We start from the raw sequence: 25,147 nt of genomic DNA, 5'->3' as shown, positions 1-25,147 counted from the left end.
ACCACGGGCCGCTGAGCCTGCCGGTCCGGAGCCTGGGCCCCGCAACGGGAGAGGGCCCAACAGTGAGAGGCCCGCATAACACAAAAAAAATAAAAAATAAAAAAAAAGAAATAAATGAAAAAGAAATGAAGGAAATGATAGCAAAGATCAATAAAATAATATAAAATAATAAAATAATTTAAAATAAAATAATGTGTGTTTAAAATAAAAATAGGTGTACAAATATTCTTCACGACTCTGCTTTCAATTATTTTGAGTATATACCTGGAATGGAATTGCCATATAATAATTCTATCTTTAATTTTTGAGGAACCACCATGCTGTTTTCCACAGCAGCTATATCCTCTTACTTTCCCAGCAACAGTGTACAAGGGTTCCAATTTCTCCATATTCTCATCAACACTTGTTATTTTCTGGGTTTAAAAAAAAAATAGTATCCAACCTAATGGGTGTGAGGTGGTATCTTATTGTAGTTTTGATTTGCATTTCCCTAATGATCAGTAATGCGGAGCTTTTTCTTTTTTTTTTTTTGCGGTACGCGGGCCTCTCACTGTTGTGGCCTCTCCTGTTGCAGAGCACAGGCTCCGGATGCGCAGGCTCAGTGGCCATGGCTCACAGGACTAGCCGCTCCGTGGCATGTGGGATCTTCCCGGACCGGGGCACGAACCCGTGTCCCCTGCATCGGCAGGCGGACTCTCAACCACTGCGCCACCAGGGAAGCCCAACATTGTCTTTTGATGCATAAAAACGTTTAAATTTCATGTAGTCCAATTTGTCTATTTTTTCTTTTGTTCCCTGTGCCTTTGATGTCATATCCAAGAAATCATTGTGAAATCCAATGCTGTACAATTTTTGCCCTATGTTTTCCTCTAAGAGTTTTAGGTCTTTGATCCACTTTGAATTTATTTTTTATATGGTGTTGGATATGGGTCCAATTTCATACTTATGCATGTACATATCCAGTTTTCCCCATACCAATTGTTGAAAACACTGTCCTTTCCCCCACTGAATGGTTTTGGCATCCTTGTAAAAAATAACTTGAACAGAGCCCATGTCTGGGCTCTCTTTTCTATTCCATTGGTCTCTATGTCTGTCTTTATGCCAGTACCACACTGTTTTGATTACTGTAACATTGCAGTAAGTTTTGAAATTATGAAGTGTGAGTCCTTCAGCTTTATTCTTCTTTTTCAAGATTGTTTTGGCTATTCAGAGTTTCTAGAGATTCCATATGAATTTTAGGAAATTTCTATTTCCGCAAAAAACGTCATTAGGATTTTGATAGGGACTGCACTAAATCTATAGATTACTTTGGATAGTATTGACATCTTTACAATGTTAAGTCTTTCAATCCATTAACATGGCATATATTTCTATATTTTTATGTTTTCTTTAATTATTTTCAACAATGTTTTGTAGTTTTCATTGTACAAGTCTTTCACTTTCTTGGTTAAGTTTGTTCCTAAGTATTTTATTGTTTTTGATGCTATTGTAAATACATTTGGGGGGATAATTTTCCTTTAGGATTGTTCATTGTTAGCAACTGATTTTTGTCTTCAATTTTGTATCCTGCTACCTTGCTGAATTCATTTTTTAGTTATAACAGTATTTTAGTGGAACCAACAGAAACTCTGGTGCTGATATTTTTCTTCCCTCTAGAGGGAGCACCTCATCAGCCAAAATACAACGCCTTGGAAAATGCTTTTAAAATACCTGTTTTGAAATGTTTTCTTCTTCATGTGATTTGGATGCAAAAAGGAAAGTAGTTCACTCATAAAAATTCTTATAGTTTTAATACTTAAAACTTAGGAAATATAATTTCTTCACCTACTTGTCACTTACTTATCCTCCCCGCCCCTCACCAAATTGTATTGGTTTTGGATCTATTTGTTAAAAATATTAAAATGCAACACCTTCTGATTTGTTTGTAGAATAGCTGTTTGTCATTAGGAAATATAGACATTTTAAAGCCAATAAAACCTTTGCATAATTGCTGGATACAACTGGAAAGTGTATTGAATTAGGAGGCAGAAACAAGAATGCCAACTTCCCTCCAAACGTCAGGGCTTTGTGACGGTCTTTTCCAGTTTCAGCAGCCATTAACATCAACATCAGAAGGAAGTGAACTTAAGTTCCAGACCAGCATGTCACTGTAGGACAAAAGGTTAAGCCAGGACTTCGCCCAAATACGAAGAAAAACCAATCACCCGGCAAAGGACATGAAGAGACAGTTCATAGAAAAAGAAACAGCGGGGGTGGGGTGGGGAGGGGACTGGTAGATTCTGAACATATGCAAAGATGCTCAATTCACACATAAAAAAGAAAAAGTTGATGGGTGATGACAGGTCCTCCAGGTTGGTAAGGGTGAAGAGAAACTATTATATGTTGTTGGTTAGAATGTAAACTGGCAAAACTTCTCTTTGAGTAACAATTTAACAAAATCCATCAAAACAAAAAATGCACAGACCCCTTGATCCAGCAATTCTGCTCTGGGAATTTTTTTTTTCAGAAATACTCCCAAAAGTTAGTATCCACTTGACATCAAAATCAGATTAGGTCAGCACAGGAAGAGAAAACTATAGGCCAATCTGACTGGTGAACCCACATTGCAAATATTAAAAAACTGAATCCAGTGATGATTTCAAATAATACTTAAATGAGTAGAATTTATCTCATGAATGCAAGTGTATTGATCATTGTTCTTTTTTAAAAAATTTATTTATTTTATTTATTTATTTTTGGCTGCATTGGGGTCTTCGCTGCTGCGCGCAAGCCCCCTCTAGTTGCCACGAGCAGGGGCCACGCTTTGCCACAGTGCGTGGGCTTCTCATTGCGGTGGCTTCTCTTGTTGCGGAGCACAGGCTCTAGGCACGAGGGCTTCAGTAGTTATGGCTTGCGGGCTCCAGAGGGCAGGCTCAGCAGATGTGGCACACGGGCTTAGCTGCTCGGCAGAATGTGGGATCCTCCCAGACCAGGGCTTGAATCCGTGTCCCCTGCATTGGCAGGTGGACTCTTAGCCACTGTGCCACCAAGGCAGCCCAATCACTGTCCTTAACTACAAACAACACACAGTTTCATATTCATTTAAGCAGAAAATTAAAGTACTGAAACAATACTTATTAGCTCACCAGATTTTCAGGAAACCTGAAGAGTAGGCTCAGAAACAGACAGAGCAAAGAAAAGCTACATATCCAGAACCACAGAAAACACCTCACCCTAGAACCAGCCTGATGAAGATTCCACCATGGGCACAAAGGATGCTCTCTTGGTTTTCTGGATCCCAAGCTGCAAGCTGAAAATCCCTAGTGGGTACATTTGACTGGCCAAACCTGTCACATGTCTGTCCAGCAGCCAGGGAAGCTGGGAAAGCAAGAAATTGGCATTTACAGCTCTATAATTAGAAGCAAGCTTTCTCCCACCAAGAGAGATAAGAAGGGTAGTCCCCAAACACAGGGAAGGGGCTCAGGTGCCAGGAAGTCTTAAATATGGCCAAGGCCCACCACTGTGAGGAAATTTCCACAGTAAAAAAAAAAAAAAATCTATTGATGTAATTAACAATATTAACAGATATAAGAGGAAAACCATGTAATCCTCTCTACAGTTGCAAAAAGAAAAACATTTAATAAAATTCTTCATTAAAAAAAAAAATTAGGGACTTCCCTGGTGGTCCAGTGGCTAAGACTCCGCGCTCCCAATGCATGCGGCCCGGGTTCAATCCCTGGTCGGGAAACTAGATCCCGCATGCATGCCGCAACTAAGAAGTCCACATGCTGCAACTAAAAGATCCCGCGTGCCACAACAAAGATCCCGCATGCCGCAACTAAGACCTGGTGCAGCCAAAATAAATAAATAAATATTTAAAAAAAATCATTTGTAATTCTATACAACAGCAATGGAGATTTTAAAAATGAAATTAAGAAAACAATTCTATAATAGCATCAAAAAGAATTACTTAGGGAAAAAATTAACCAAGCAGGTGCAAGACTTGGACACTTAAAACTATAAAACACTGTTGAAATAAATTAAAGGAGACCTAAATATAGGGAAAGATATTTTGTGTTCATGGGTTAGAAGACTTAATAATCCCCCAGTTGACCTACAGATTCAATGCAACCCTATTAAAATTCCCACTGCCTCCCCCATTTTTTTCAGAAATGGACAAGCTAATCTTGACATTCATATGGAATTGCAAGGGTCCCAGAATAAAAGAGTCTTGAAAAAGATAAAGCTGGAGGATAGATATATAAATCAATGGATTAGAACTGAGAGACCAGAAGTAAACCTATAGATCTATGTTCAATTGATTTCAACAAGGGTACCAAGACAAGGGAAAGAATAATCTCTTCAACAAATGGTGCTGGGACAACTGCAAAAGCCCATGCAAAAGAATGAAGGTGAACTCTTAGTTACCTCACAACATATACAAATATTAACGCATAATCGACTGAAGTCCTAAGTGTAAGAGATAAAACTAAAAAACCCTTAGAATAAAAAACACAGGGGTAAATCTTTATAACCGTGGATTTGGCAATGGATTCTTAGCTATGACACCAAAGCACAGCAACAAAAGAAAAACAGATAAATTGGAATTCATCAAAATTTAAAACTTTTGGGCATCAAAAAAACATTACAAAGAAAGTGAAAAGACAACCAGAAGAATGGGAGAAAATATTTTCAAATCATATATCTGGTAAGGATATAGTGTCCAGAATATATAAAAGACTCAAAATTCAACAACAAAAAAGACAAGTAAACCAATTAAAAAATAAGCCAATTAAAAAGTGGAAAATGGTTTGAATAGACATTTCTCCAAAGAAACATATATAAATGCCCAAGAAGCACATGAAAAGATGCTCAACATCATCAGTCTTAGAGAAATGCAAATCAGAACCACAATGAAACACCACTTCACACTAGCATGGCTATAATAAAAAATAAATGGAAAACAACAAGTGGAGATGTAGAGATTGGAACGAATGTAAAATGGTATAGTTGCTGTGGAAAACAGTTTGATGGTTCCTCAAAAGTTAAACAGAGAATTACCAGGTGACCCAGCAATTCCACTCCTAGGTATATACCTAAAAGAATTGAAAACGTGTTCAAACAAATACCTGTACACAAATGCTCACAACAGTACTATTCACAATCACCAAAGAGTGAAAACAATTCAAATATCTGTCAATTTACAAATATATAAACAAAATGTATCTACACAATGGAATATTATTTAGCCATAAAAAAGAATGGAGTTACTGATACATTCTACAGCATGGATGAACCTTGAAAACATGCTAAGTGAAAGAAGCCAGACACAAAAGGCCATATAATATATGATTCTATTCATACGAAATGTCCAGGATAGGCAAATCCATAGAGACTAAAAGCAGACTAGTGGCTGCCAGGGTGTGGGGCAAGGGAAAGAAAATGGCAAGTGGCTACTTAATGGGTACAGGGTTTCTTTTGGGAATGATGAAATTAGAATTAAAATTAGATGGAATTAGAAACTGGACTTAGATAGTAGTGATGGTAGTACAACATTGTGAATGCACTAAAAGCAACCGAATTGTACACTTTAAAATAGTTAAAATGGTTAATTTTATATTATATGATTTTTACCTCAATTAATTTAACAAGATACACAGAAACATACACAGTTTTCTATTTCTTTAGGTACATGGATGTTCTGTGTCCATAAATGCATAGCTAACTGTCCAGGATACCCTCCAAGCTGGGAACAGTAATAATGTAACGCAGAAAACACTGATTGCCAAGCAAAATTTATTTTGAAATGTATGAATTAAAAATAAATTATATAAACTATAATGGAAAAGAATCTAGAAAGAATATATATATGGATAAAACTGAATCGATTTGCTATACACCAAAAACTAACACAACATTGTAAATCAACTATACTTCAATAAAAAAATAAATAATTTTTAATAAAAAATTAAGTCTGTGCATGGCATAAGGTCTGAATGAATAGCTCTGGGGGTAAATTTCAAGGGAAATTCCCTTTCCACCTTATATGTCTCTGCATTTTTTGAAATTTTAGAAACAGACATACTATATTTATAATCAGGAAAAAATTAAGCAAGAAAAAGAGAAGCAGAAGCTGGAGAGGGGAGCAGTGAGGAAACAGAGACCAAGGAGTGTCATCTGTGAATGCTTAGTAGGATTCAGGGAATGCATCTTCCCCTTTGGCCCCATATGCTGCCACTTTGTGAATAACTACAAAAGCGTGAACATAAAAGGGGCTGGCAGGTTTTTCCAGGGACTTTTAAGAAGGAGACAAAGCCAGGATATTCTGGCAACAAACAGCCAGGCCAGAGTGGGGCAGGGGAGAGATCCACAAGGAACAGTGGGATCTAGTGTTCTAACCATGGCAACCCAGCCTGGATGGACTGAGCCTCAGAGTGCTGGCCACAACCACAGCGCCCTTCTAAGTGATCCCTTCTTCAGAATCCAGAAGATTGGGCTGGAAGTAGACACCTGACACCAGGACCAAAGGTTCAATGCAGTGATAGAGGCCTTTGAGATGGCTGATACCAGCACTCCGCTCACCCAGATTGCAGATGTTAAAGGAAGCAAGAGGGCCCACTCTTGAGGACTTTTAATGTGATGCAAAGAGGTTGCTTGCTTGACAATAGGGCCAGAACCTGTAAGACATGCTAATGGATAGTGCCATGGCAACTAGTATGAATCATGGTAAGAGGGCTCGAAAACACATAAACAGGAGCCACAGCTCGTGGCCCCACGAGCAGTGGGCACCCAGCAAATCCTCATGCAGAAAAATGAGCAATACCATGCATGCTAAAGGCAGAGCCAGAATGGCCTCCCAAATCCCAAAGGACTCACAGCATCTCTGCATCACCTGCGTCTGTAGTTCCAGTCCTAACTCTGAATCCTAGAAACACAGCTCTGTGAGCTCCCATGGGCCCTTGCCACACAGCTGCATACTTACAGGACAGCAGGGCAGACTCAGGTTTTGTGGGAACTGAAGCTTATATAATTTGGAAGGCCTACTTGAAGAAAAAAAATACAAAATTACAGACTTAAAATTAGGCAAGTGAATATTTAGGACAAGTAAAGAAATCACATCAAATTACACATTTTAAAAAGTTGACAAGGGCTTCCCTGGTGGCACAGTGGTTGAGAGTCCCCCTGCCGATGCAGGGGACACGGGTTCGTGCCCCGGTCCGGGAAGATCCCACATGCCATGGAGCGGCTGGGCCCGCGAGCCATGGCCGCTGAGCCTGTGCGTCCGGAGCCTGTACTCCGCAACGGGAGACGCCACAACAGTGAGAGGCCCGCGTACCGCAAAAAAAAAAAAAAAAAAAAAAAAAAGTTGGCAAATATCACAAACATAACAATGTATATATTACTCTAGTGTCCTACCTCTATAATATTTTTCCTACATTTTTTGCTGCATAACCTTTGATTACTTCTTCATATGATGATTTTACAATATGTTTTCTACAGAAACTTGTTTATTATTGACATTCGAGATGCATAAAATGTGATTTCTTGTGCCAACATATGCACCATTCACAGCGGTTCTGGTTGGTTCCCTATAATCGCTGGAATTCTGATAAATTCTACTTCACAAAATTTATACCAAAAAAAGAAAAAAAAGCTTAGAATGTTTATAACTGTGTCACTGCATTATCAAATATATTCCTGACAAGACAAAACTTCAATTTTAATCAGGCATCAATGAGAACAGAATCTACCTCTTACGGTTTAACACGCCTGATAAAAGGAAGAATTTTCTACAGACCAGTTTTTGTCTCCATACTTTTCAAATCTTGCTTTTCCTCCCCTGTACATATACTTCTGCTGCCGGGCACTGTAGGGAGTATCCATATCACCATAGCAGCACTTCTGTCCCAATATCCTCATACCATGATACAGGTGAATGGATGACGTAACTGGAAGGAGAACTCCTGGAAGCCAGTGCTAGCAGAATGGCTAGCAAGAATTTTCCCAGGGGTGACTGTGAACCACATAAATCTATCACATTAACCCAAACTAAGTATATCCCAGCTCAGCTTCCCCTTAGTCACGTTCCAAAAGAAACTGCAGCCATTCCATGGCGCCCGACAAGAAAAGGGTGACAGAGGAGGTCAGAGAGGGGGAGACAGAGGCCCTCTCCAATTGCAGCTAAAATATCTTGCTTTCACAAATTTAACAAAAACATACTAGCCCATGAACACACTGCTTGGATCCCTCCCAAAGGCTGTGACACTTAAGCTTCCATAAATCCACACTGGTGATGAGTAGTCCTAAGTAAAATCCCTTACTTGAAGGAAAGCTGCATGAATCTCTCTCTTCACTACCACCAGCAGGAACAGACATAAGTGACTGGAAGGTGTAGAAAGAGCAAGACTTAAGACACCAGTTAAGTCTGAGAAATAAACTGAAAGCAAGAGATAACGGCAGGCCCCCCAAAATGATGGGAAGCAATAAATAAGGTGACTGGTTAATCCCTAAGGAGATACAAACAAAAGGAGAGGAGAAAGAGATGTGGGCGAAATGTGGATGGACAGAACCTGATGAGGGGAGCCTTGTGTGCAGGTGGGCGGAGTCTAGTGATGGGGGTGCCTAACAGTTGAGGGCGGGGCTAAAGACTAGGGTGGCCTAACTGATAGATGAGTGGACCCTAAAGACCAGGGCCATGGACACACAAAATGTGAGTGAGGCCCATATAGAAGGGATCTGCCCAGTGGATAATGAGCAGTGTCTAAAGGTGAGTAGGGGTTTGGAAACAAGATGGGTGGGGCCCAGAAATGAGAGGCCAGGGCTACCTGGGCCAGGCCCCCTTTCCTCCCAGCACCAGAGGTGGGTCTATAAGTGGGAGGGTACTCCACTAAGCATCTCCATGTTCTTCCTTCCCCCGATCAGTTAGAGAAGGCAGCCATAAAGATTCAGTCATGGTGGCGTGGCAACATGGTACGCTGGACGTTACTGCATGCAGCACTCAGGGCCTGGGTCATCCAGTGCTGGTGGAGGTCGATGCAGGCCAAGATGCTGGAGCAAAGACGGCGCCTAGCACTAAGACTCTACACCTGCCAGGAGTGGGCAGTGGTGAAGGTGCAGGCACAGGTTCGAATGTGGCAAGCCCGCAGACGGTTTCTCCAGGCACACCAAGCGGCCTGCATCATCCAGTCTCACTGGCGCTGGCATGCCAGCCAAACCCGAGGCCTGATCCAGGGCCGCTATGAGGTCACAGCCAGCCGGCTGGAGCTCGACATTGAAATCCTCATGACCTAGGGTGCTGGCAGAGCCAAGGAGACTGGATCTCTCTTCCAATAAAGACATTTACTGACCATGGTCTTGCCCTTTGGAAATCAGACCCATAGATGAGGGATCAGCCCCTTATCTTCCTGCCTTCCACCCAAAGAAAAGATTTCCTGGCATTGTCTTAATGCCCATGCCAGGGCAACTCACACTAGGCCCTTGCTCCTAATGCAAACCTGACCAATCCTGCACCCAAAAGAAACCTCAGGGCCCAGGTCAGTCTCTGACACCTCAGCTAGCCTGATCAGAGCTCCCTCCACAAGTTGGGGTAGGCACTGGGCTTTATTTTTCTGCAGCCCCTGCCCAGCCATCTCCATTCAGGGTAGGACTGGCTGCAGTCAGAGCCAGCTGGGAAGGCCAGGATTCCACAGGTCTGTGATTGGAGGGCTCTCAGGGCCAGCACAGAGCTTAGCAGGGAGCCAGGAGGACAGGGTACCCCAGCTGAGCAACAGCAGGACAGGCACTGTGCCTCAATGGGGGATGGCCAGCCAAAGCCAGCCCCTGGGGAAGGCCAGCACAGGAGCTAAGACGCTGCAGCTGTGCCTGCTGCCTCCCTCCCCAGGGGCTGAGAGACAAGGCTTCCCTCCCCTGTGCTGGCCACTTCCTAGGAGAACCACGCATGGGGTTGGGGAGGGGAGAGAGAGCCCGGGGATTGGAGTGGGTAAACAAGCAGAGGAGGATTAGCAGTGGGCAAAGGGGGATGGCTGTCCCTCTGCCATTGGAGGTCATTAGCTTGGGGACGCAGCCCCTAAATCCTACCACATCCTCAGAAGCAGCTGTGCCAGCCTCCCCTCAAGATTCCCTCTCTTCCCCAACGCTCCCACAAACTACCACACCCTCTGCTGGGCCTGCCTCGAGTGGGTACTGATGGATCTCTGCTTTGCTGAGTCTCTCGTTATCTCTTGGCATTTATGTCTCAACCATCTCTGAACATGATCTCTCATTCTCTGCTTTGTCATCCATGCCCAAGATCCCTCACTCTCACCCTGTGTCAGATATGATGTTTGTCTGAACCTGCATCCCGGAAGTATGAGGTCCATGGCCCTCCCTAGAATTTTGCGATGGGTGGCCCTGCAAGGGATGGGAGGACCAGATGGGGATGTGTACAGAAGTCAGAGGTCTTCATGGGCCTTGCAGCTGGGTAAGGTTTTCCCTCACGACAGGGCCCATTGTGTGTGTGTGTGTGTGTGTGTGTGTGTGTGTGTGTGTGTGTGTGTGAGATTCAGGGCAGGGTGTCCCTAGAAGCGCTGTGACAGATGTGAGGATTCAGGGTTCAGTTCAATATCCATCACATCCAGTAGCTGCAGGTGACAATGATGCAGCTAGGTTCCTCACTCTTCCAAGGGACCCCTTTTAGGAGCTTTGGACACAGCTCTCTCCTCCCATACTGGCAGCAGTGAGTGGTAGGAAACTGGTTAGGTCTGCAAACTGAACATGACAGGAATTCTGTGTGACTAGCCCATTAGGTGCCCATCCCTGCAGCGAGAGGTGTTTAAAACCTGTGCTGGCAAGAATTTAACTCTCTGATTCACAACCTACATTGGGCATTGGAATCCCCTAAAACACACACAAAAAATACTGATGCCTGGGCCCACCCAGAGATTCTGCTTTAATTGGCTGGGAAGTGGCCTGGGCACTGAAATTCAATGTGCAGCCACAATTTGAAAACCGCTGAGTTAAGTCCTTCCAGGCCTGGGTTATATGCCCGCCAATCAGCCTGTGTGGTCCCGCCTGGGGACAGTCGTGCAGAATTCCAAGCTGAACACTCAGTGGGCTCAAGGTAATCAAGGCTTTCTGCTCTCTGATGAGCTAAGAATGCAAAGTAAAATGGGGATCTAGAGGCAGAGCTGCTTTGGGTCAAAAACCTTTGGAAGCAGGAAGATGCAGCCCCTCCTGAGAGCTGGGGCCTGAGATGGGGAGAGGCTGTTAGGGGGAAAGTAGGCTGGGCCTCTTGTCCCAGGTAGAGGGGATCCCAGGAAGAAGGGACCACACAGGTGTGAACAATGGAGACTCTGGGGCAGCCCAAGAAAGCCAAGTTTCATCCGAAGTCTTCACCACCACCTGCAAGAGTCCCTTCAAATATCAGGGGTCTTGAGAAGCCAGGGATGGTCTAACCCCATGGATGTTGGGCATCAGAGAGCCCCAGGCAGAGGAATGAAGCATAGAACAGGAGTCAGGAGAGAAGCTCTTTTAGCAGCAAGGTCTGTGGCTAGTTACCTAGATCTGTGGAGCCATTCTCTCCTTAGCAGGGATGAGGCCACAGGTGGGACTTCTTAGAGGTAGACCTCTCAGAACCTCATAGATCCTCTCTTCTCTTCCCCACCATCACTGAGAACTGAGCTGCATAAGGAACTCTTCCTGAGAATACACTGAAACACTGAAGTGGGGATGGGAGGAGCATGCTTGCAGCTTTGAGTCAGAAGTGAGCCTAAGAGCACTCTGGGGGACTTGGTATCCCCATTCATGCTCCTCCCCCAGGTGACATCATGGCCCCAAGAGATATGTGACTCAGGCCTGTTCAACAAAGAAATAAACTGACCCGCAGATGGGCCTAGCCTCCTAGGTCCCTAAGAAGGTAGTTCAGTAAGTGAAGGCTCATCTCCTACAGGTCCCCTTCAGCCCTGGAAAAGGTCCCCAGGTTACATCTAGTCTCCTTGCCACAAGACGCCCACCCCACGCTCTCTAGCCCCTTACCTCATGCATCGCCAACCTCAGCTCTGATCCCACCGCTCCAGGGTCTCCATCCTGCCTTGTCTTCTCTTCTTTCTCTTTCCCACATGCCAAATCCTAAATGAGATGCCCACAGCCACTGCCATGCATGTCTGGCAGCTTGAGTGGGCAGACCTACATACCGCTGGATCACTCACAAACATTCACACACATTACCGAAGGACACTGGTTCTGACCACTACCCCACCCACTCCCATTTTGCCGGGTGGATGTTGCTGGCGTCAAGAGGTCTTTGTTCAGCTTTGTTTCTAAAAATCAAGTTTGTTCAGGTCCATCATAAATTAGTAGTCTGGAAATAAGCGCTTATTATGTAGAAGGGCTGGACTGAGTTGAGAAGAAAATTTGTTTTCTGGGCACTCCCAAACTGGGCTTCCATATCTTCAGAACAAAGAACTTAGGATAGAGTGTGACCTTAAAGAGGGTGACCACAGATTCTGACAGCAAAAGGGGGTAGGGCACAGAGCAGGGAGAGAAAGTTCCAGACACACAGGAAGAGACAAAAGCCCATTCACTGCCCCGAGACAGAGGAGTGTGAGGGGGCTTAGGTACTGCTGCAGCCTGCTGCCAGATCCTGCCCTTAGCCCCTCCCCTCAGGTCACCCCAGTAGGCACAGGGGAATCTGGGGGAGGCTGCATGGTTCAGTGGCAAAAAGTAGTAAAAGCCAAGGAAGGGAGAGTTCCTTGGTGGCCTAGTGTTTAGGATTCTGGGCTTTCACTGCCATGGCCCGGGTTCAATCCCTGGTCAGGCAACTGAGATCCTGCAAGCCGTGTGGCACGGGCAAAAAACAAAACAAAACAAACAAAAAAGCCAAGGAAGGTACCAAAGTAGTGGGTCTGAGGGCTGCCCTCACTGAGCCCTGTATACTCCCTATGGTGCTGGGAAGTAGCCAAGAGTCCCTGGACCCCCAAGATGAGAGAGGTAAGACAAGCCAAAAGGACTGGTAGTCCCAAAGAGGCCTAGGACAGAGACAAGAAGCCACAGACTGTGGCGACCTCACCACCTGAGGCCAAGGCAGGGACCATGGGCATCACAGAAGGTGGATTTAGGTCTGTGGGTGGGGGACACAGTAGGATTATCTATTGGGGGCGGGCTAAAGACAAATGGTTTCCAGGAGAGCAGGCAGGACCACCCACAAGACCCGACCCAGGAGGGGAAAGTGGGAGGTATCAATGAAAGATGTTTGGCTATGAGTTGATAATTGTTGAAGCTGGAATGATGTCTACTCTGTCTCATTTTGGATGTGTTTGAACATTTCCACAATAAAAACATAAAAAAATAACTTTAGTATAAATAATAGAAGAATGAAAATTACTTAAATAACTTCCATAACAGTTGGGAATTGTATTGGGCTCTTAGGAACAGAAACCTGAAAACCAGTGGCTTAAACAAAACAAAAGTTTGTTTTCTTCTCCCATAAATAAAGCCCAGCAGTGGGAAGGCCAAGGTACAGCAGCTGCATAATATCAGGAGGTCCCATCTTATCTGTTTCACCCTGCACTCCTAGGATGGGACTAGTCCTCTTACTCTAGGATGACTCTTAGAGTTCCAGCCATCATGTCTGCATTTCAGGAGAGAAGATGAAGAGCAAAAAGAGAAACACTTCTGCCAGCTGACTTCATTTCTTTTAAAGACCTTTCCCAGAAGGCTCACTCACCCAGCCCCCTCCACTTATATTTCATTGGCTAGAACTGTTACCAGACCTTCCCTGCTACAAGGACACGCCTTGCTGCCAGGTATAACCAAAGAGGCTAGATTCTGCTGTGATGCAAACTTCCAAATCTCAGTGGCTTAACTGAAATGTATTTCTCACTCACAAATCTGCAGGGCTCCAGGCAATTTTCCATGCGGTGTCCCTCCGGATGCTTGCTCAGTCTTCCAGGCTTCTCCATGCTTACACCACCTCCATGTGGATATGAGCTCCTGTGATTGCGCTCCTCAAAGTAGGGGAAGGAAGGGCTGGAGAGAAGAGCACCAGCGTTGTAGTTTTCCACTTGGAAGTGTCTTATTTCACTTCTGCTCCCTTTTTATTGGCTCAACAGCCATGCAACTGTGTCTAACTTCAAGGAGAAGGAAAATACAATCTTCCAACATGCCTGAAAGGAGAGGGAACAAGAATGTTGGTGAACGAATCAATATGCCCCACGTCAGGGTGCCGTTTACCAGACAGAAGAGAGAGTAGGTATGGGGGGCGGGGGGCGCACAACCAGCAGCCTCAGCCATGACACCTAAAACATTAGAGAAAAAATATGAAGAAGAAATCTCCATCAATTCAATGGAAGTATGAAACGGAAAAAAATAAGAAAGCAGGATAGAAAACCCAAAGATGGGAATAAGTCTGTATTAAATGGAAATGGGTACAATTCATCTATTAACAGAATCTCATATTAGGTTTTAAAAAATATCCAGCCATATAATGTTTTATAATGGACACATCTAAAATAAAAGAAAGCTGGAGACTGAAACTAAAACAACAGAAAAACATAAAGCATAAGAGAAAGGTTTAGCTGTTTAAAAACACATTTACTCTCCTCTCTCCTAAGATCTAAGGAAAATGAAAAGAAAGCAATTAACTTCACCAAAAAAGCTCACAATTGGGAACAGAGTGAAACAAGGGCCGTCAGAGGATAAAGAGGACCACAATTCTGGAAAAGGGAAAATAAGAAGAGATGGGTACCAGATGAAGCAGGAAGGAGGAAGCTGAAGAACAAATGCTCAGACGGGCAAAAGGATGAGGAACCGGACTCAAACACAGGCACCTGACTCCAGGACCCAGGCTCTTAACCATTCTCCCAACTGCCTCCTCCAGGAGATTTGTGGCTCTGGCTGTAAAAAAAAGTCCTAATAGGGAACTCCCTGGTGGCCCAGTGGTTAGGACTCTGTGCTTCCACTGTAGGGGGCACGTGTTCAGATCGGAGAACTAAGATCCTGCAAGCCGCGTGGCGAGGCCAAAAAAAAAAAAAAAAGTCCTGACGGAATGAAAGAATATGGAGCTCACACTCCTACATTTAAAGGATAAAATGAGTATTGAGGGCAATGGGCAGTCTTGCCACCATGAAGTTCTGCAAAATATAAAACAGCAGATCATTCCAAGTAATATAAACTACTCCAAAGTATACAAAGAGCAGAAAGTTATCCAACTATCTTTATGATGCTGGCATAGCACTGTTATCAAAACCAGACAAGTATTCTGAGGATCTAATACTGTACTGTGTAATTGAAATTTGCTGAGAGTAGAACCTAAATGTTCTTACCACATATACAGATATGTTAACTAACTAGATGGGAAGAATCCTTTCATAATGTAATTATATATCAAATTATTAAAATGTATAATTTTATTTCTCAATTACATTTTAATAAAGTTGAAAAAACTCCTAAAAAACCCCAGAGAGGTAAATTAAGACCACTGCCCATAATGGTGGACTGTTAAAACCCTAAATAGAATATTAGCAAATTACAAACATCAATTTTTGTTTCTTCATTTGTTTGTCTGTGTTTGTGTTTTTATTTTTTTGCCACACCATGTGGCTTGTGGGATCTTAGTTCCCCGACCAGGGATTGAACCCTGGCCCTCAGCAGTGAAAGCAGAGTCCTAACCACAGGACCGCCAGGGAATTCCCCAAACATCAATATTTAAATGTATATACATAATGACAAAATAGGCCAGGAGGGGCTTCCCTGGCGCAGTGGTTGAGAGTCTGCCTGCCGATGCAGGGGACGCGGGTTCGTGCCCCGGTCCGGGAAGATCCCACATGCCGTGGAGCGGCTGGGCCCATGAGCCATGGCCGCTGAGCCTGCGCGTCCGGATCCTGTGCTCTGCAACGGGAGAGGCCACAACAGTAAGAGGCCGCGTACCGGGGAAAAAAAAAAAAAAAGGCCAGGAAACCAATGATGGTTCAACAGTGAAAAATCCATCATTGTAACTGATTAATTCAAAGAAGAGAAAAATCATATGATTAAAATTAAGCACTCATTCTCATTTTAAAAAAAATTACTAGTAAAGTGTAAAGAAAAGAAACTATACTAAGGATCCAAACAATAAAAAATATATAAGGGGCTTCCCTGGTGGCGCAGTGGTTGGTAGTCTGCCTGCCAATGCGGGGGACAGGGGTTCAAGCCCTGGTCCGGGAAGATCCCACATGCCGCGGATCAACTGGGCCCGTGAGCCACAACTGCTGAGCCCGCGCGTCTGGAGCCTGTGCTCCGCAGTAGGAGAGGCCGTGACAGTGAGAGGTCTGCGCACTGCGATGAAGAGTGGCCCCCGCTCACCGCAACTGGAGAAAGTCCTCGCACAGAAACGAAGACCCAACACAGACAAATATAATAAATAAATAAATAAGTTTATTTATTAAAAAAAATATATATATATATAAGGATCTCACATAACTCAATAGCATAAAAACCAAGCAACCTGATTTAAAAATGGACCAAGGGCTTAACAGACATTTTTTTCAAAGAAAACATATAAATGGCCATCAGGTACATGAAAAGGTGCTCAACATCACTAGTCATCAGGGAAATGCAAGTCAAAACCACAGTGAGATACCACCTCAAACCTATTAAAATGCCTATTATCAAAAAGACAAGAAGTAACAAGCGTTGGTGAGGATGTGGAAAAAAGGGAACCCTTGTGCACTGTTAGTGGGAATGTAAATTGTTATAGCCACAATGGAAAACAGTATGGAGTTCCCTCAAAAAATTAAAAAGAGAACTACTGTATGATCCAGCAATCCCACTTTCGGATATATTTGGGAAGGAAATAAAATCATCATCTCAAAGAGATATCTGCACCCCCATATTCACTGCAGCATTATTCACAACAGCCAAGACATGGAAACCACTGAAGTGTCCACTGACAGATAAATGAATAAAAACAATATTGTTTTAGCTATTTTGGGTCTTTCGACTCTCCATACAAACTTAAAATCAGTTTGTGGATATCCACAAAACAACTTTCTGGGATTTTGTTTGGAATTGTGTTGAATCTGTAGATCAAGCTGGGAAGAGCTAACATCTTGCAATATTGTGTCTTTCTATTCATACACATATTCTCTCCATTTATTTAGTTATTATAGTTTATATCTTCATCAGGGATTTACAGTTTTCCTCATATAGATCTTGTACATATTTGGTTAGAGTTATATCAAGTATTTCACTTTGGGGGATGCTGTGTAAATGGTAATGTTCTTTTAATGTCAAATCCCCCCTTTTTATTGCTTTTACGTAGGAAAACAATTCACCTTTGTATATTAACTTTGTATTCGTCAACCTTCCTATAATCACTTAGTTCCAGGAGCTGTTGTATTCATTCTTTCAGATTTTCTACATAGATGATCATGTCATCTGAGAACAAAAACGGTTTTATTTCTTCCTTCCCAGTTTGTATACCTTTTCTTTCCTTTTCTTGTCCTATTGCTTTAGCTAATGGTGTTGAAAAGCAGTGATCTTGGTCCTGATCTTAGCAGAAAAGCTTTGAGTTTGATTAGGTATGATGTTAGCTGTGGTTTTTTTTGTAGCTCTTCTTTATCTAGTTGAAGAAGTTCCCCTCTATTTCTATTTTGCTGAGTTTTTCATCATGGATGTTGGGTTTTGTCAAAGTATTTTTCTACATCTTGATATGATCATGTGATTTTTTTCCTTAGCCTGTTGAAGTTATGAATTACATTAACTGATTTTAAAATTTGAACCAGCCTTACATAGTTGAAATACCTTCCACTGTGGTACAATTCCTTTTATATACTGTGAGATTTTTTAATTAATTAATTTATTTATTTATTTATTTTTGGCTGTGCTGGGTCTTCGTTGCTGCGTGCGGGCTTTCTCTAGTTGCAGTGAGCGGGGGCTACTCTTCGTTGCAGAGCACAGGGTTCTCATTGTTGTGGCTTCTCTTGTTGCGGAGCACAGGCTCTAGGCACGCGGGCTTCAGTAGCTGTGGCACGCAGGCTCAGTAGTTGTGGCTTGCAGGCTCTAGAGAAAAGGCTCGGTAGTTGTGGCGCATGGGCTTAGATGCTCCGCGGCATGTGGGATCTTCCCAGACCAGGGCTTGAACCCATGTCCCCTGCATTGGCAGGTGGATTCTTAATCACTGCACCACCAGGGAAGCCCCTACACTGTGAGATTTGATTTTGTTAATATTTTGTTGAGAATTTTTACATCTATGTTGGGAGAAATGTTGGTCTATAGTTTTCATTTCTTATAATGTCTTTGGCTTTGGTATTAGGGTAATGCTGGTCTCATAGAATGAGTTAGGAAGTATTCCATCTGTTTCTATCTGAAGAAATTATAGAGTATTGATATAATTTCTTTTTTAAATGTTCGGTAGAACTCACCAGTGAACCCATTTGAGCCTAGTACTTTATATTTTAGAAAGTTATTAATTATTGACTCAGTTTAAATAATAGATATGGACCTACCAGATTATCTATTTCTTCCTCTGTGTGTTTTGGCAGATTGTGTCTTTTAAGGAATTGGTTTGTTTCATCTAGGTTCAAATTTGGGAGCACAGAGTTGTCCAAAGTATTCCTTTATTGTGTTTTTAATGACCATAGTAACTGTAATGATGACATTAATGTGGTATCTGACATAGTCTGGAGCAATTATCAGACATTATTCCTTCAAATATATCTTCTGTTCCTTCTCCTTCTGGCATTCCCATTATGCCTATCTTACACCTTTTGTAGTTGTCCCACCATTCTTGAATTTTCTGGGTTTTTTTTCTTTTCAGACTTTTTCTCTTTGCTTTTTAGTTTGGAAAGTCTATTATCATATCCTAAGCTCAGAGACTCTTTCCTCAGCCATGTCCATTCTACTAATGAATCCATCAAAGGCATTCTTCATTTCTGTTACAATTTTTTTTATGTGTAGAATTTCTTTCTTTCTTTTTTTACTTATTAGATTACTGCTTTATTATAAAAGGATATAATTCAGGAACTGTCAGATGGAAGAGATGCACAGGGTAAGGTAGGGGGATGGAGGGTGGAGCTTTCTCTTCAGGTACCATTCTCCCAGAATCTTCATCTGTTCACCAGCCCAGAAGCCTAGAATTTCTTTTTTTTAAATTTTTTCTTAGAATTTCCATCTTTCTGTTTATATTATCCATCTGTCTTGGATGTTTTTTCATTAAAGCCAACAGCATAGTAATAATATATATTTTTAAATTCTTGGTCTGATAATTCCAACATTCCTGCCATATCTGGCTCTGGTTCTGATGCTTGTTTAGTCTCTTCAAACTGTTTTTTGTTGTTGTTTCTTTGGGTTTTTTTTTTTTTTTTTTTTTTTTGCAGTACACGGGCCTCTCACCGTTGTGTCCTCTCCCGTTGCGGAGCACAGGATCTGGACGCGCAGGCTCAGCAGCCATGGCTCACGGGCCCAGCCGCTCCGCAGCATGTGGGATCTTCCCGGACCGGGGCACGAACCCGTGTCCCCTGCATCGGCAGGCAGACTCTCAACCACTGCGCCACCAGGGAAGCCCTGTTTGTTTGTTTTTGCCTTTTAGTATGTATGCCTTGTAATTTTTTTGTTGAAAGATAGACACGAAAGGAATTGCGGTAAATAGGCCTTTAGTAATGTAGTGGTAAGGTGTGGAGGGAGGTAAAGCATTCTATAGTTCTGTGATTATGTCCCAGTCTTTTGGTGATGCTGTGTCCCTGGACTGTAAAGTTCACCAGTGCTTCTAAGCTTTTTCCTCCTTGCATGGAACAGATTGGCTGGAGGGACTGGAGTTGTGTATTTCTCTTCCCACATGTGTTAGCAGAGCCAACCAGAGTTGAGTGTTTCTCTTCCCCCTTGTAGGTTAGACTGTGATGTAATGCCAGCAGGTTACGCTCTGGTAAAAATAGTTTCTCCCGAGGACAGCCCTTGTTAAGGAAACAGAATGCTCTTGCATACTTCAAAATGATTTATTTCCCCTCCCCCTGTCAGAAGCACAAGGGTATATTTCTCTGATATTCACTGTGAGGGCCTGGTAGAGTTTCTGGAGATTAAACTCACAAAATGTGAGAGCTCCACTATGGCTAGGCCTCCCTGGTGTTTTTATCTCTCATGCTTGTCCACACTGAACCTCCAGCAATTCCTCAATTATATAGGTCAGGTTTTCCTATACTCACACTGGTTCCCATTGAGGCTTCTGCTCTGATAAGTTATGATTCTCTGTATCCATCTATCTGTATCTTCAATTTGGGGGGCAATGGTTTGCCCTGTGACCTTACTTCTCTGACAGAATAAGAAGAGTTCTTGATTTTTTAGTTTGTTCAGTTTTTTACTTGTTGTTAGGATGGAGTGAAGACTTCTAAAGTCCTCACATGACGGACTGGAAACCATAAATCCTACCATTAATTTTTTATTCTAGTTATTGTATTTCATTTCTATAAGTTTTATTTGGTTTCTAAATTTGCTTGATTATTGTGCATAATTTCTTGTTTCCTGATGAATTTTTTATATTTGTTTTTCACTTATTTCAAAATATTGCAATAGTTACTTCATTTCTGTGCTTGACCATATCAATATCTTAAGTCTCTGCAGATCCATTCCTGCTAATTCTCACTCTCATGGTGCCTTCTCTCCTTGTGTGTTTGGTAGGGTTTTTTAAATGTGATTTGCTCATTTTACCTGTGAGAATTACTTGATTCCTGGGATGAACATAGGTTCCTACAGAGAGGATTTTGGTTTTCCTCTCAAATGGCTGGGCAGACAATTAGTCCAGAAGGCAGCAAACTAAAATCTCAGCTTGCATGTTTTTGGTTAATCTATGTAGTGTGAATTTTGGCTGAAAACCTGCAAGAGGTTGGCTGAAAACCCGCAAGAGGGATGTCTTTGGTTTTAAAACCTCAGGAGCTATTTTTCTTCTTCTATATACAGTCCCAAAAATCTACTCAAGAAATGTTCTCTGCCATGTTCAAGGGCTGGAGGCGGGGAAATGGTATTTGGGGGGTCCCAGATATATGGGAGAGGATCTCCTATTTAACTTCCCACCTTGGGCATGTCTTCTTGTCCCCTGATCCCTGTAATGCTGTGACAACCAGAGCTCAAATTCACATACTTTAGCAAATGTCCTCAAGACAAAAAGGAAACTTTAGAACTCCAGTTACTCCCTGAACTCCCATCTTGATTTGGTTTTGAGTTTCAGTATTCTTTTCCATCTTGCCATACTATCAATGCTTTTAAAATATAGTTTTTAAATTTTATTCAACATTTTAAATTGTTTTCAGCATGGAGACTGATCAGGATTCCTAGGCCACTAGATTGCTGGAAACCGAATAGCCTAATGTACATCATTTTTAAACCCAATTTGGCCAGATCCATAACTGTTTTTAATAGATATATCCTGGTCAATAGACCCTGCAGACAGAAATATCCCACAGCATCTACATTCTGTGCTATATTTCTCATGTCAATCAGAGCCCATAAAACCTGATCCATTACGAGATGGCATGGCATGAAAAACATCTGCCTAACAAGGAAGATCTGAATCAGTCAGAGTCTCATGAGCTAGAATTTGACAGTAAACAGGGAGTGAATCATTGAACATGTGCTGAGGCTTCACATGTCTCAGAGTCCATCAGATAGAGAACAGAACATGAACATCGGAGAAAACAAAAGCTATGAAATAGAGAAGGCCCATAGAGAGAAGATGAGGACACTAGTTAGTTGACAGGAGGAGAAGGTAACAGAAGCAGAGAAAACCACAGGAGCCCAAGAGGTCAGGTCCACAAAGTCCTGAGTTCTGGAGAAGCATCCCATCAAGTTCAGGTTTCTGGGATGCCAATCATTCTACAATTCCATTGCTTTGATCCCCAGGACTTATCTACCCTCTCCGTGATCCCTGGAATGGTCTCTCATCATGCATGCTACCTTTTGTGACACTCCTTGAAGCTAATGGAAACAGTAAAAACCTCTTATGACTACTTCATCACTGCCATGATGTAATACCACTTTTATGCTGAGCACATAAAAGTCCAGGAGAACATGGTAAGCAAGGAAGTCCTTGCAGGACTTGTCCCTCCACCTGAACTAGCTGAGTTACATATAATCTTGGTATGGTTTCACTTCCTCTGGAAGGCAATGGAAGCACGATCCATAAGGTGATTAAACAAGCAAGTAAGTCTTAGGTACTGCTACTATATCAAGGGGACTAATAACCCAAAGTCTTGGGATATATGCTATATGAACACTATAAGTTTGACATGTCCCCTAGGTTGCTATCTCTTTATTCCCAGTTATGCAGAAGAGAGTTAACATAGGAGGCCTGAGAATCTTATCCTTAGGAAGGCATGCTTGAAAAGTCAGCCATTCACTGGTGTCAAGGAATTCAGATTTTGACAGTATTCCCACAATTCCCTAACTGATAAGGTCATTTACTTCATCTAAACTGTTTGTACAAGCAATGTAGTTTATGCTGAATACCCGCTTTTCTTATGGGGCTCTGGAATTTTGGTATATGCTATCCAGAGGGTGCCTATGTGTCTGAACCCCAATAAAACCCTAGGCTCCTAGATTCTAGTTATCCTCCCTGGCATACGTGTTGTTATAAGTCATTGTTGGAGGAATCAAGCACTTCCTGTGTTGACTCTAATAGGAGAGCACTCTTAGAGGCTTACATCTGGTTTCCTCTAGACTTCACCTACTTTGTCTTTTTCCTTTGCTGATTTTGCCTATATCATTTTACTGGAATAAATCTTAGCCACAGTTACATCTGTATGTGGAATCCTAGGGAATCACTAAACCTGGGGATGCTCCTGAGGACCCCCAACATAGCAGTGTACAAAATCCAGAAAACAAAAAGTCATTAATTTATTGTACAAATAGAAGGACACTGACTTAGAGGGTACTGGTAGCCACAGAAGGAGGAAGGCGCAGATGCAAGTTGTGAAACCCAGAGCAAGAGGAAACAGAAAAGGCCTGAGCCTAATAAAGACTGAGAGGGGATATGTGGCACCAATATCCCTGCTCTTCTAAGTAGCTGGTAACAGGGAAGGATTATAGATGGGCTACAAAAGAAGAGAATCCTGGTGTGGATGGGACTCAGAGACCCTATATTTCCATCCTGGGCTCTGCTCTATCTCTGATGGATGTGGAGTGGAGAGCTGTCACAACCTGCTCCATGGCACTTGTTATAGAAGACACAGCTGTGTGGTAGGTATAAAACCCCCTATGTCACAGTTATGATTATGATCTTGTAACTCACCTCTCCCTTCCTACCAGTGCCAGGACTCTCAGCAACCACATGAGTGTTGGCTGTCATCCAGAGCCATGGCCAGATCCACTCTGGTGGTTTCCACAAGACTTGGGGTATCATGTGCCTTCATAAGTCCTGAGAAAGGATAGGAAGCCACAAGGAATAAAACACCACATCTTCTACTCATCCATGTAATAAGAACAGAAAAGTGGCCGATGTATTAGAATTGAAGATGTCAAAGATACAATCCTATGGCAGCAGGAGTAGGTAAATGTATTTATTAAAACAGAAGCAAAAGATACATGGGAGCTCCACAGGAATAAATAGAATCTTAACTATTTAAATATGAACCCTTGGTATCCCAGGGCAGAGAATCTGGTCTTTTTGTTGGATCCAGAGTCTTCCATATCCAGAGCTTGACACTGTTCTCTTGCTCCCTCTTATCCTCCCCTTTCCAGACTAGGGGGAGGGTAGTTTCTGGATGAGAGATGGAGAATGAATGGTGGGAAGAAGAATCAGCAAAGTGTGAACAAGGAGTGGGAGAGGAGGACAAGACTAGGGATTAGAAGGAGCTATATATGGAAAACCTGAACTAGAAATACATGGTTAGGGAATAAGAGTAAACGGGTGAGGATCAAGAAGAGAGAAGTTGGAGAAAAGATAAGAAAGGCCCAAAGTCTTCTGGGTGAAGAGGTGGCAGCATATAGGAAGCCACAAGCCTTGGGCTGGGACTGGCAGGGTTAGCCATAAAAGAGCAGGAGGGTCACTACATGGGTGGAATCTAGAGGGAAGGGATGTGACCTGAAATTATGAAGGCTGGCACAAGGAAATTCCTGAAACTCATATGGCATCCTCCAGATCTAACATGCAAAAAATAAAAAGAACAGGAAGCCCAAACTCAAAGAACAAGGTGATATGCCCTTAGTGGGAGAGGGGTTACCACTCAGGTGTCCTGGCTCCAAGTCAGTGTCCTGCTAACTTCCCTTAACTTTGAGCAAGGACTGATTGTTAAAAAGAAGAATCCAGGTTGCTCCAGAGAGAGACCCTGGGGCTGAGAAGGGTGGCAAGAAATTCTGTCTCTGCCTAGGAAAAAACACAAAAAGAGCAAGAGCATCCATGAAGGCAACAAGCCCAGTGATGAAGTATACTGATGTGCTGGACATTGCTGCATATGGCTCTCAGGGAAATTCAAGTCAAAACCATGATGAGATAGCACCTCACATCTGTTGGAGTGGCTATTATCAAAAACACAAGATAATAAATTCTGGCAAAGATGTAAGAAAAGGGAACCCCTGTGCACTGCTGGTGGGAATGTAAATTGGTGCAGCCACTATGGAAAACACTATGACGTTTCCTCAAAGAATTAAAATAGAATTACCATTTGATCCAGAAATCCCACTTCTGGGTATATAATCTAAAGGAATTGAAGCCAGGGTCTCAAAGAGATATCTGCACTCCCATGTTCATTGCAGCATTATTCACAATAACCGAGATATACACACAACCTAAATATCCATCAACAGATGAATGGATAAAGAAAATTATACATACACGTATGATATCACTTACATGTACAATCTACAAAGCAATGATACAAAAGAACTTATTTACAAAACAGAAACAGACTCACAGACTTAGAGACAGAACTTATAGTTACCAGGGGGGAAGGATGCGGGAAGGGATAGTTACAGAGTTGGGATCGACATGTACACACTGCTATATTAGATAACCAGAGACTTCCCTCGTGGTGCCGTGGTTAAGAATCTGCCTGCCGATGCAGGGGACACGGGTTCGACCCCTGGTCCGGGAAGATCCCACATGCCACAGAGCAACTAAGCCTCTGTGCCACAACTACTGAGCCTGTTCTCCAGAGCCGGCAAGCCACAACTACTGAGCCCGCATGCTGCAACTACTGAAGCCCACACACCTAGAAGCCCGTGCTCTGCC

The 25,147-nt window shown here is 42.7% G+C and overlaps 1 protein-coding gene and 1 long non-coding RNA gene across 4 annotated transcripts in view; one reads left to right on the top strand and one right to left on the bottom strand.

Moving 5' to 3' along the window:
- The window catches only part of LOC102986297 (uncharacterized), a 48,228-nt gene that overhangs the window by 7,415 nt on the left and 15,666 nt on the right, over positions 1–25,147 (bottom strand). Inside the window, exon 2 of the long non-coding RNA XR_448480.4 lies at positions 13,842–14,120. This is a non-coding gene — a long non-coding RNA (uncharacterized lncRNA). The remainder of the gene's footprint in view (positions 1–13,841; positions 14,121–25,147) is intronic.
- Positions 8,675–9,270, top strand: IQCF6 (IQ motif containing F6). 3 transcript variants are annotated; one of them, XM_028479355.1, is made up of 2 exons: positions 8,675–8,689; positions 8,902–9,270. In XM_028479355.1, the coding sequence occupies exons 1-2, from the start codon at positions 8,675–8,677 to the stop codon at positions 9,268–9,270; spliced, it is 384 nt and encodes a 127-aa protein (XP_028335156.1). The 3 variants fall into 3 exon arrangements, with proteins under 3 accessions (XP_028335156.1, XP_054935793.1, XP_007118615.1); XM_055079818.1 differs by having other exon boundaries at positions 8,675–8,746; XM_007118553.1 differs by lacking the exon at positions 8,675–8,689 and adding an exon at positions 8,780–8,792 and having other exon boundaries at positions 8,897–9,270.

Source organism: Physeter macrocephalus, chromosome 18, assembly GCF_002837175.3.
Source record: "Physeter macrocephalus isolate SW-GA chromosome 18, ASM283717v5, whole genome shotgun sequence".
In the NCBI taxonomy this organism is placed as follows: Eukaryota; Metazoa; Chordata; class Mammalia; order Artiodactyla; family Physeteridae; genus Physeter; species Physeter macrocephalus.
The sequence above is the reverse complement of the archived record's forward strand: the minus strand, read 5'-3'. Positions and strand labels throughout refer to the sequence as shown.